The sequence below is a fragment of the Marmota marmota genome, unplaced genomic scaffold, assembly GCF_001458135.2.
Source record: "Marmota marmota marmota unplaced genomic scaffold, marMar, whole genome shotgun sequence".
Lineage (NCBI taxonomy): Eukaryota > Metazoa > Chordata > Mammalia > Rodentia > Sciuridae > Marmota > Marmota marmota.
This window is the reverse complement of record NW_026000171.1, coordinates 5,312,657-5,325,547: the sequence shown is the minus strand read 5'-3', so window position 1 is coordinate 5,325,547 and position 12,891 is coordinate 5,312,657. Positions and strand designations below refer to the sequence as shown.

Genomic DNA, 12,891 nt, shown 5'->3' with positions numbered 1-12,891 from the left:
CCCCCCCCCTTTTTTTTTTTTTTTTTTTTTTTGCAAATGGGGTGCTGAGCCCCAGAGAGGGGGAGTTCCTGGCAGGAAAGCCGAGCTTGGAGTCTAATTTGTCTTTTTTTCTGCAAGCCAACTGTTGCAAGGGGCTTCCATGCCTGGCATTATGCTAGGGCCTAAGGCCAGTTTCATCACATTTCATCACCCCTTTTTGTGGCCCCAAGCAGGGGGTGGAGGGGTGTGGACATCCACTGGCAGTGACCCACTTCCTGGAGGTGTTAGAGATAGGCCTGCTGACACTCACCACCCCAGAAACCTGGGAGGGCTGGTTGGGGACAGGCTGCAGTTCCCACCTCCTGGAGAGCTGAGGACAGGGTGTACTGGAGCCAGGTGTGTCCTCACTTACCCTACCCTGTCCTAGGGCCTGGGGCTGGGCTTGGGGCTATGGCCACTTAGGGATCTTATCTCCCCCACTTCTCTGCATCTCCAGGCAGCCCCTCCCACTGCAGACTCCTCCTCCTGGATTGCTTCCCAGAGTTCCTCTCCTCCTGGCTACTTAGCTCCCCTTCATTCTTATCTCCACCTTCCTTCATCCCACCCTCCTTCATCCCTGCTAACAACATAGTAAGAGCCATGAATGTGTGAGGAGCCCTTCCTTGTGCCAGGCTCAGGGGTATCTTAGGATTGAATTTATTTATTTGTTTTGAGATGGGGTTTTACTGTTTGCCCAACTGGCCTCCAACTCCTGGGCTCAAGGCAGAGTCCTCCTCCTCCTCCTACCTCAACCTTCTGAGGAGCTGGAACTACACTGCCCAGCTTATGATGGAATCCCATCCTCATGACATGCCTGTTGGCTGTATTTAGGGGGAACATGGAGGTTCAGAGAGGTCTAGTAGCTTGCCCAGGGTCCAAGCTTGTGACTTCAGAGCCAAGGGTTGAATCAGTGCCCTACATAGCACTTCCCTCCCGGCCAGGCAGTGCTGAAGGAGTCTGCTCTCTGTTCCTTTTTATGTGGTAGTGGGGATTAAACCCAGGGGCACCTAACCACTGAGCCACATCTGTAGTGCCCCCCCTGCTTTTTAAAATATCCTTTTTAGTTGTGGATGGACCTTTATTTTATTCATTTATCTATATGTGGTGCTGAGAATTGAACCCAGTGCCCCACACATATGAGGCAAGTGCTCTAGCACTGAGCCACAGCCCCAGCCCCGCAGCCCTTTTTTATATGTTTTTAGAGACAGGGTTTTGCTGAGTTGTTTAGGGCCTCTCTAAATTGCTGAGGCTGGCTTTGAACTCTCAACCCTACTGCCTCAGCCTCTGAGCGTCTCTCTTTTCCTTTTGTTCCAATGCATCCTGTTCCTGGGGAGGATCTTTGCCATCCTCTCTTTACCACCTCCCTATTCCTGTCCTGTCAGGAAGCAGTATATGTGATAAATGTCCTTCTGCATGTCACTAAGAGGATGGGGCACACGTATTGCACTGTACCTGTACCAGGTGCTGTACCTGCCTTTTAACTTAATCCTTACGTGGCTCCTCCATGCAACTCCTGTTTTGTTTTGTTTTTTTCTTTCAGTGCTGTGGATGGAACTCAGAGCCTCACACAAGCTAGGCCAGTGCTCTTTCACTGGGCTAAATCTCCTACCCAATTTGGTTATTTATTTATTTTTTAAAATTTATTTATTTATTTAAAAATATTTATTTTTTAGTTGTAGTTGAACATGATACCTTTATTTCACTTATTTATTTTTATGTGGTGCTGAGGATTGAACCCAGGGCCTCGCACGTGCTAGGTGAGTGCTCTACCACTGAGCCACAATCGCAGCCCAATATTTTTAAATTAAAAAAAAAAATTAAATTTATTTATATTTTTTCATTTGGCTATTTTTTGAGAAGGCCCCTTTTCTGATTTTCAGCAAGCCCAGCCTTTTCATTTTATTTATTTACTTATTTTTATTGGTACTGGGGATTGAACCCCAAGGGGCTTTACCGTGGAGCCACTCCACTCCCCTGGCCTTTTTTTTTTTTTAAATACAGGGTCTCCCTAAATTGCTGAGGCTGGCCTTGAATTTGTTAATCCCCCTGCCTCAGCCTCCCAAATTGCTGGGATTACAGGTATGCACCACCACACCCAGGTAGCCCAGCCTTTTTAAAGTCACATTGGGGTCAGTTTTTCTGGCTGAGTACCTGGCCAGCCTTGCCTAGTTCATTTCTCTGCTGGGTTGTTTTTTCTCTGTTCCCTCTCCTCCGTTTCATTTCCAAGGACTCACTCAACCAGGACCTGGGGACTCTTCTTATCTCTTTTTATTTCCAACTATAAACAGGCCATTTTCTTTTGTCCCTTGTACTTTGGGACTGGGTCCCCATACGGTACCTCCTCCTCTTCTCTGTCCACATTTTTTTCCTTCTGCTTTTAAAAATACTTTTATTTATTTTACTTTAATTTTTAAAAATTTATTTATTTGTTCTAATCAGTTATACATGACAGCAGAATGATCTTGGATTCATTGTATACAAATGGAGCACAATTTTTGACTTTTGTGGTGGTACTCAAAGTGGGGTCACACCATTCCTGCAGTCATACATGTACCTAGGATAGTCATGTCCATCTCACTTCACCATCTTTCCTACCCCCATGCCTCCTCCTCACCTCCCCTTTGCCCCATCCAAAGTTTCTCCACTCATCCCATCCCCCCATTATAGATCAGCATCCACTTATCAGAGGAAACATTCGGCATTTGGTTTTTTGAGGATTGGCTTACTTCGCTTAGCATGATATTCTCCAATTCCATCCATTTACCTCAAATGCCATAATTTTATTCTCTTATTGCTGAATAATATTTCATTGTGTGTATATACCGCAGTTTCTTTATCCATTCACCTATCGAAGGGCATCTAGGTTGATTCCACAGTTTGGCTATTGTGAATTGTGTTGCTATGAACACTGATGTGGCTGGGTCACTGTAGTATGCTGTTTTTAAGTCCTTTGGGTATAGACCAAGGAGTGGGATAGCTGGGTCAAATTGTAGTTCCATTCCAAGTTTTCTAAGGAGTCTCTATACTGTTTTCCAGATTGGCTGCACCAATTTGCAGTCCTACCAGCAATGTGTGAGTGTGCCCTTTCCTCCATGTCCTTGCCAACACTCATTGTTGCTTGTATTCTTGATAACTGCCCTTCTGACTGGAGTGAGATGGAATCTTAGAGTAGTTTTGATTTACATTTCTGTAATTACTAGAGATGTTGAACATTTTTTCATATATTTGTTGATCCATTGTATGTCTTCTGAGAAGTGTTTGTTCAGCTGCTTAGCCCATTTACTGATTGGGTTGTTTGTTTGTTTGTTAAGGTTTTTTTTTTTTCTTCCAGAAATATTTTAATAAAAATTGGCCATTTCCAAGAAACACCCACTGCATGCCCATCAATAAGAGAGAACCATGACAAAATAGAAAATTTACCATATGGCTATGATTTAAAGAAAAAAATTTGCAGACACTAAACACATCAGCAAAGTCCAATATTAAAGTTGCATTCCTTCTTATGGGCTATGATTAAGAATCTGATTAGATATCAAAATAAAACTTAATACAAATGCTTAACTATTTAGGTCAAACGACCTCTACAAAAGTATCTGTCCTCCAAGGCATTCCAGTTTGAGACTCAGTTTTAGAATAAGGCATAACAAATATTAACAAAAGACATACAAGGTGATGAAAAGAGGAACTCTACAATTCCCCACATACTCTGAACCTAATAAAACAAATCTAATTTTTAAAAATTATTTTTCTTTAAACAACTGCCAAGATTGGAACCAAAGATAAATAGAAGGCACAACAGTTTTTGCTCTGGTTGTTATTTGGTTGGGGGGATTTTGGGGGGGGATTTTTTTTTTCTTTTCTTTTTTTTTTAAAAACAAATACAATGAAACATGAAAAAACTCTACTTCAAAAGAATCTAACAGTTCAAGAAAAGCCTATTAATTGCATTCTAGACATTTAAAACCTATCTCCCAATTTAGATTTCAATAAAACAGTAGGTTTTAGAATAATTTTGTGATCATATATCAAAAGAAAAAAGTTCTATTAACACTTTTATTCAGTTTTTAACCACATCAGGGAGAATCAAATGTCAAATTTTCCAATGGCAATTTGAAATTTGGAATGTTGTTAAGTTCTTTATATTTCCTGGAGATTCATGCTCTATCTGACGTGTGTGTGGCAAAAATGTATTTCAAAATGTAGACTGTCTGTTCACCTCATTGATTTTTTTTTTTTTTTTTTTTTTTTGCTGGAAAGAAACTTTATTTTGAATCCATCCCATTTATTGATTCTTGATTTTATTTCTTGTGCTTTAGGAGTCTTGTTAAGGAAGTTTGGGCCTAATCCAATATAATGAAGATTTGGGCCTGGTTTTTCTTCTATTAGGCATAAGATCTCTGGTCTAATTCTTTTTTTAAAATATATTTTTTTTTAGTTGTAGATGGACTCAATACCTTTATTTATTTATTTTTAAAAGTCATGGTAATCCAGGCATGATGGCCCACACCTGTAATCCCAGTAGTTTGGGAGACTGAGTGAGTTCAAAGCCAGCTGCAACAAAAATGAGGTGCTAAGCAACTGTCTCTAAATAAAATACAAAATAGGGCTGGGGATGTGGCTCAGTGTTTGAGTGCCAGAATTCAATCCCTGGTATCAAAAAAAGAAAATAGTCATGCTATAATGTTTATATTATATATCAGGCATGGTGATGCAGGCCTATAATCCCACCAACTCTGGAGACAGAGGCCAGCCTCAGGAACTTAGTAAGACCCTGTCTCAAAACTGAAAGGATTGGGAATTCAGCTCAATGGTAGAAAGTTCCCAGTTCCCAGGTTCAATTCCCAGTACCACTGGTGCGTGCACGTGTGCGCGCACACACACAGAGAATTATTTTTTAGGTGTATAGTTCAGTGGCATTAAGTACATTCACAATGTCATACAACTGTCACCACTGTCCAACTCTAGAACTTTTACATTCTCCCAAAGAGAAACTCTGTACCTATTAAATAACTTACCATTTCCCCTCTGAACACTATTTTTCCTTCTGTATCAATTTGACTATTCTAAGTGCTTCATATAAGTGGAATCATACATTATTATTTGTCTTTTTGTGTTATTTACTTAGCATAATGTTTTCAAGGTTCATCCAGTTGGAGCGTGTCAGAGTAATTCTCAGGCTGAGTAGTACCCCTCACATTTTGTCTATCCATTCATCTGTCGATGAGACTGTTCCTACATTTTTACTATCTTGGTACCTTTTGACGTTTCTCTCTTCACCAGATGTGGTATTCCCAGGCCCTGGAGTCCAGCATCATTTTGATCCCCACTCCCACTCTTATCCCAAGATGTTTACTTGTTCGGGTTTCCCATGTTACCCTCCCTAGGTAGAGCTGATTCTTGTTATTCATGGTAGTTATGGCCTATAAAGTTGCTGTGGACACTGAATTAGCAAATATTGCACCATGGCTCCTAGTAGAAGTTAGGGTTAGGTTCCCATAAATCTCTGGTCTCAAGATTCTTGTCAACTGATTAATTTATAAACTTTTTATATGCTTCTGTTTTAAGATACCTTATTTAATATATATTGTTGATTACAAACCCCACTATTATGTATAATTATAAAGCACCAATAAAAAAAAGAAGCAAGGAGCCCAGCACCGTGGCACACGCCTATAGTCTCAGCTACTCGTGAGGGTAAGGCTGAGGTAGGAGAATCACTTGGGCAACTTACTGAGACCTTGTCTTAAATTAAAGCAAAAGGGCTGGGANAAGTTACTGAGGCTGGCTTTGAACTTGAAATCCTCCTGCCTCAGCCTCCTGAGCCTCTAGGATTATAGGCATGCATCACAGTGCCAGATGAATATATATATAAATATATATTATATATACATATATATATATATATATATTTTGTATGAGGGATTGAATTCAGGGCCACTCAACCACTGAGCCACATCTCCAGCCCTATGTTGTATTTTATTTAGAGACAGGGTCTCGCTGAGTTGCTAAGCATCTCGTTGCTGAAGCTGGCTTTGAACTCATGATCCTCCTGCCTCAGCCTCCCAAGCCTCTGGGATTACAGGCATGTGCCACTGTGCCTGGCAGCTATATTGATTTTGATGTTACAGATTTTCACAAGTAAAATTTGCAAATATGGAACCTCGGAAGATTCTATGATTAGTGAGCATTGGCTGCACTTGATCTTCCTGGTTACTATGAACTCCTTCACTCTGGACAGAAGGGCATTGAGGCTAGGCACAGGGATACATGCCTGTGAGCCCTAGCCACTCGGGAAGTTGAGACCAGCCTGGACAACACAGACCCTGTCCCCAAAATAAAACATGAAGAAGGACACTGAGGGCAGAGTCACGTCTCTTTTGACCGTGTACCCAATACCTGGCAGATATGTTCATACCCAGTTCTGAATGAGGGGTCCGTAGACAGAGCGTTGAAGTGCTCCGGGTGAGGTGTTTGAGAAGGGATTTCTTGGGCTGGGGAAGCTGCTCCCCTCCTCCGTGGATCGATCCTCTCTTCCCTCATTGAGAAGCATCCACTTGATGTCACAGTGGTTATAATTGTGAAGTAGAAAAGTGCAGGGAGATTATTTCCAGTTCCACTTTCAACTAGTCTGGTGGTCTTTTTGCTTGTCCCCTTCCCTCTTGGGGCCTTAGTCTCCTCGCCTGTAACTTGGATGCTAACTCCAGGTCTCTGAAGTTCTTTCCCTACACAAGCAGGGGCAATCCTGCATCTTCCTTTGCCAGAGGCCGTGGAAGCATTGGGGTTCTTGCCGAGGAATGGGCTAGGAAGGCTTGCATGCACAGAGGAACTTCTCTAGCTCCCCTTAACCAGTCAGTCCAAGGTCTGGTACCCTTCCCTGTTACTCTTCACATCTAACTTGAATACCTCATGCTGCAGAGTCAGACCATTTCCCTTTCCAGTTGTCTATAAAGGTGTTGGCAAAGTAGGTAAAAGATGCAAAGTGTCGGGCAAGAGAAAGCTTGCTGGGGACAGGCTGCAGATCCAGCCCCTGAGCCTTGCCACCTACTAGCTTTGGCATTTGGGCAAAGCATTTTAGCTCAAGGAGCCTCAGCATTTCTTTGGTGAGTTGGGATGTACCAGGTACTTTAAGGGATGTGGGAGGAGTAGAGAAGTAGTCAAGTGCCCAGCCCAGTACCTGGCACAGAGTGAGCACCCAAACCTGTACCTTCTAGTGTCAACACTCTAGTAGTTCTTGTTTTTGCATGATCGGGGATTGAACCCAAGGGTGCTTAACCACTGAACCACATCCCCAGCCCTATTTTGTATTTTATTTAGAGACAGGTCTCACTGAGTTGGTTGGGGCCTTGCTGAGATTGACTTTGAACTCACTATCCTCCTGCCTCACCCTCCCAAGCTGCTGGGATTACAGGCATGCACCACTGCACCTGGCTTGCAACAGGAAACTTTCATGGTGTGGGACAGTGGCAGTGAGCTGCTGCTCCACTCGGGCACATGGTCACAAGGGTGAACAACACATACCGTATACTGTACTATGTTGCCAGCATATTTTTGGATACAGGTGTTCCATAAATTTACTGAGATAATTAACACTTTATTATACAGAAGCTTTGCATTAGATGGTTTTGCCCAGCCATCAATTGACATTGAGTATTCTGAGTGTATTTGGGTTGGGTGAGGCTATGCTAAGGTGTTAGGTAGGTTACATTTGTTGAGTGCTTGCTTTATTTATTTATTTATGGTGGTATTAGGGATTGAACCCAGCGTGCTCTGCCACTGAGCTACACCCCTATCCCTTTTTATTTTATATTTATTTATTGATGCACATCACCCAATTTTATTCCCTAGCCCTTTTTATTTTTTATTTTGAGACAGGGTTTCATGAAGTTGCCAAGGCTGGCCTCCAACTGGCAATCCTTCTGCCTCAGCCTCTGAAGCATCTGGGATTACAGGCAAACACAGGTGAGATCCCTTCACAAGACTGATACTGTGAGTTGCAGTCTCTAGTGGCTCAGGGTGGGACTTAGAGATCTCTTATGGTCCTGGGTGGCTGTTAAAAGTGAGTGCATGAGCTAGACCCTCAGGGAGAGGACTTCAGGTCTGAGGTCTGTTTTGTTTGGTTGGTTGTTTTATAGTGCTGCGAATGGAACCCAGGGGCTCTCGCTTGCCAGGCGAAGGCTCTGCCCCTCAACTACATCCTCAACTCCTTGATATCTGCTGTGGCCATTTTCTCGGGGCTTTCTTTGCGCCCCCCTGAGCTTTGGCTTCTTTGTGTATGTCCTGGGGATTGTGATTCCTTTGCTGTCTTGAAAGCATTTCTGGAAGAGCATATTCTGATTCTTAGGAAGATTATAATGAAAGTCCATACGTTCCAGCATCCATGGGCCCTGGGATGGAGCAGCATGTTGTCTGGGCCTGGGTTGCCCGGCAGGCCATCTGGTGGCTTTTGGGTGGGGCTAGGGGCAGAACTGGAGGCCTCTAGACCGGTCTCTGAGAGCCAAGTCAGGATTATTTTTACTCCTCTGTTCGTGGCACATGGCCTGGGCTCAGCGATGCCATCTGTTCTCCCCCTCTCCAGCTCACCCCAGCAGGCCCTTGAGGGTCACTGGAGTGCTTGGGGGGAGGGGAAGGAGTGGGATCCTCTCTGGCTGGTGTAGGCTTGCCCCGGTTATACTGGCCACAGGGCAGGGCTACGTGGGAGGTTTGCCTGGTGAAGAAGCAGCTGCCAACCTGGGCTGTGGGCTGTGAGGGTGGGACAGGCCAGCCAGTCATGGTGGTGGACCAGGAGTGGCAGGGCCTTGCAGGGCCAGGAGCGACTCCATTTCAGTCATGAATCCCGTGGCTCAGGGCCTTGGGTGACTTGCTGCCCTGCTTTCCCTGGGACAGGCCCAATCTTGGGGACACAGGTCCTCAGAAAACCTCCCTTGTGGGGCAGACTCAGGCATGAGCAGCCTCTGGTTTCCCCAGGTCTGCTGCTCCACAGGGCCCATCTTCTGGGGTGAAGAAAAGGATTCTGAGAAGGTACAGGTCCCAGAAACCACAGCCTCGGCTCTCAAAGGATATCGCGTTGGATCAGGGCCAGGGCTGCCCTTCCTTCCATCTCTGCTGATACCCAGCCACGCAGCACCCTCACCCAGCTCAGAGTCCACATCTGTGCCATGTCAGGCTCCAGAAGAAAATCCAGGCCAAAGCCAGGACTAATGAGGACTTAGGTATTGATAGTATGGATTGATTAATATTGGGTCTTCATCTTAGGTGATAGGGGCTTAAGGGATCTTTCTGCTTAGGCTTTAGATGTGCCACTTGACATATTATGTGTGCTTTAATAATAATGTTGATGACAGTAAACAGCCCTCAGCTTTGACTCATGTCAAGCCCTGTCTGTACTAGACATCTCACCTTATTGACCATCATCTCTCCATGGTGGATCAGTTTCCCCAGACTCCTGGGAAAAGCCACCTGTGAATATGTGGAAAGTGTGTTCAGAGACACCAAGGGGTGGGGTTTGGTCTGGGTGGGTGTGTAAGGCACACATGGCCTGCCCAGGGAGGAACTTAGACCCAGTTTTACAGATGAGCAGGCCGAGGCCAGAGAGATGAAGTGATTTGCCCACTGTTTGCTATAGAACTGGAACCAACACCAGCCCCCAGCCCCTTGGTTCTCAGTCATCACACTTCCATTTTGTAAGTCTCCAAAATAAATCCCCAAAGGATTTACATATAATTCAATCTCTGATGTGCCCAAATCTAGATATTTGCTGAGTTTTTTGGGGGGGTGGGGTACTGGGGATTGAACTCAGGGGTACTCAACCACTGAGCCACATCCCAGCCCTATTTTGTATTTTATTTAGAGACAGTATCTTGCCGAATTACTTAGCACGTCACTATTGCTGAGGCTGGCTTTGAACTTGCGATCCTCCTATCTCAGGGTTATAGGCTGTGCTACTGCATCCAGTGAGATATTTTTGTTTCTTAAACTAAGCAGAGTGGGTCATTCTCCCTGCAGATAAATCATTCTACAAAGAGTCCTTAACAAACATCCATTCATTTGTTCACTCTTTACTCACCAGCACCGTGTGGTGTGCCGAGGACTTAGTGGGATGAAGACTGATCCGTGTCCTGGTGTTAAAATATGGTGAAAAGGAGACTGATAATTACTGGGAGGTGGGAACTCATGTCTGGAAGATGGGGCTGTTGAAAGTTTGGAGAGGGCACCTAATCCATGGGGCTGGGGTCCTCTGACTCTGTGGTGCTTTGGCTGGACCTTAAGGATGAGAAGCAGTTGGTTAGGTGAAGAGGAATGGGGAGGAAAGTCACAGGCAGCACACCCATCAGGAATAGAAAAAGAACAGCCAGGTGTAATGGTGCTTGCCTGCAGTCCCAGCTACTCCATAGGCCAAAGCAGGAATCCCAAGTTTCTCAACCTGGGTAATTCAGTGAGATCCTGTCTCAAAATAATTTTTTTAAAAAGGGCTGGGGATGTAGCTCTAGAGCACTTGCCTAGTGTGTTTCATCCCTAGCACCCATCATAAAAGCGGGGCAAAAGTGAAGAATTGTTGAGCATGTTAGGGGTGACGTGGATGATGGAGTTTGGGGCTTTTAAATGGGTGCAGAGGGAGTACAGTGTCCAACAGGTGGGTGGAAGGTTTGGTGGGAGAGCAATTATCATCTGATGAAGGGTGCTACTGCTCTTGCAGTTATTCTATTGCCGAATGTAATTTGTAAAGTATGTCTTAGGAAAGACTTTTTTCAAAGTAGTCCTAACATGGTCTGCCATCTGATTGCAAGAGTAATTGTAGAAGATATTTAAAATAATAATAATTATTAATACAGCTGCATTTAAAAAGGGGGAAAATCCCATCAAGAGGTGTGTGATTATCTTAGAAAAGCCACTGAAAGATTTTAATAAGTGGATGAATCACGTGATCACTGCTGTGACTGCGGTGGAAAGATGATGTAGTCTGTAGGAGTTTGCTGTAGGCATCCAGGTGTGCATTGATGGAAGCTTGCATTTGGGCTGTTGCACAGAGAAGTAGGTTCAGGAGATAAATTTAAGACACAGAAAGACAGGATGCTGTCATGGATAAATGGATATGGGAAAGAAGATCCAAATAGGCTTCTAGATTTCAGGCCTTTGGGTGGGCTGTGGTTCATCTCCTGAGACAGAGGAGAGGAGCAGGAAGAGAATTCAGGGGAAAGCTGAAAATCTGGTTTTTGAATATAATGAGCTTGAGGAGCTTTGGGGATAATCTGATTAGAGATGCTTGGTGGGCAGTTGCTACATAGGCCTACACCCTCCAGGCAAGATAGGCAGATTTGGTAATCAGAAATGCATGGTTGTGTTGGGCATGATGGTTAGACCTCAGCCCCAGCAATTTGGGTGGCTGAGGCAGAAAGATCTCTTGAGCCCAGGAGTTTAGGGCCAGCCTGAGCAACACAGCGAGACCCCATTTTAGAAACTAAAACCCAAAACAAGTACAGGAGAAGTGGAAGCCATGGATGGACATCCCCCAGGGAGTCTGTGTAAAGTTAAAAAGGAGTGGTCAGGCCAGAACCCCAAGGATGATATTTAAGGAATGAGTCTTGCCAAATAGAAAGCCCAGGGGAAGAAAGAGAGAGTGAGCCAGTGACAGACGACCGGAGAATCATCTCAACAGCTCCTCCATATACTGTGAGAATGTTACATTTTGTGGGAAAATTGTGGGGATTTAATTACAATTTCATTGAATTTATGGTTTTTTGAGGAGTTTAGCATCTTTATTTATTATATTGTTTTCCATCCATGAACACAGTTTCTTCCCTTTATTTATTTAGATATTTTTTTTGTCTGTTGAAACAATTGCAGTTTTCTCTGTAAAAGGTCTCACCTTTTGTTATATCCCTGGATACCTTGTGGCTTTGTTTTCTAAGTGGAACAATTTTTTTTAAAAATTATGTTTTCTCTCTCTCTTTTTTTTTTTTTTTGTACTGGGGATTGAACTCAGGGGCACTCAACCACTGAGCCCCAGCCCTATTTTGTATTTCATTTAGAGACAGGGTCTCACTAGTTGCTAAGCGCCTCACCATTGCTAAGGCTGGCTTTGAACTCACAATCCTCCTGCCTCAGCCTCCTGAGCCGCTGGGATTACAGGCGTGCACCACCATACCTGGCTGCATTCTTGATCTTGTTAACCTTAAAGGAAGTATTTCTAATGTTTCTTCATATCCCACCCCCACCACCCCACCCCATACTGGGAATTGAACCCAGGGGCGCTTAACTACTGAGCCACATCCCCAGCCTGTTTTTATATTTTATTTAGATACAGGTCTCACTGCATTGCTCAGTGCTTCGCTAAGTTGCTGAGGCTGGCTTTGAACTCAATCCTCCTGCCTCAGCCTCCTGAACTGCTGGGATTATAGGTGTGTGGCACATACCTGGCTAGTGTTTCATCTTTTAGTGTGATATTTCTTGTGTAGGTTTTTGAAAGATATCTTTGATCAGAATAAGGAAGCTCTCTTTTGTTTCTTGCAGTCCGAGTTTTTATTGTGACTAGGTCTTGAATTTTATCAACTGTATCTTCTGAACTTGTGCTTCACAAACATGCTTCCTCCCACCCCCCATTGCATAGCCAAGTTAAATTAATCATTATCATTTTCTTTCTTTTTTTTTTAAATTTTTTATTGTTGATTGTTCAAAACATTACAAATTTCTTGATATATCATATTTCACACTTTGATTCAAGTGGGTTATGAACTCCCATTTTTACCCCGTATACAGATTGCAGAATCACATCAGTTACACATCCATTGATTTACATATTGCCATACTAGTGTCTGTTGTGTTCTGCTGCCTTTCCTATCCTCTACTATCCCCCCTCCCCTCCCCTCCCCTCCCCTC

At 43.9% G+C, this 12,891-nt stretch overlaps 1 protein-coding gene across 11 annotated transcripts in view; it reads left to right on the top strand.

Annotated features, from left to right (window-relative positions):
- Nucleotides 1-12,891, top strand: part of Tead4 (TEA domain transcription factor 4) — a 71,191-nt gene that overhangs the window by 14,806 nt on the left and 43,494 nt on the right. For 3 of the 11 annotated variants that reach the window (XM_048787693.1, XM_048787690.1, XM_048787691.1), the window contains exon 3: nt 7,891-7,977. The exons of 2 other annotated variants lie outside the window; for them this stretch is intronic. Coding sequence is in view for 4 of the 9 variants with exons in the window: in XM_048787692.1 (XP_048643649.1) it covers nt 8,370-8,625 (256 nt within the window). In the remaining 5 variants the exon portion in view is untranslated. Of the gene's footprint in view, nt 1-7,890; nt 7,978-8,005; nt 8,626-8,678; nt 9,228-12,891 lie in introns of those variants that run through there. 6 more of the 11 variants (XM_048787688.1, XM_048787687.1, XM_015500757.2 and 3 more) reach the window with 5 other exon arrangements.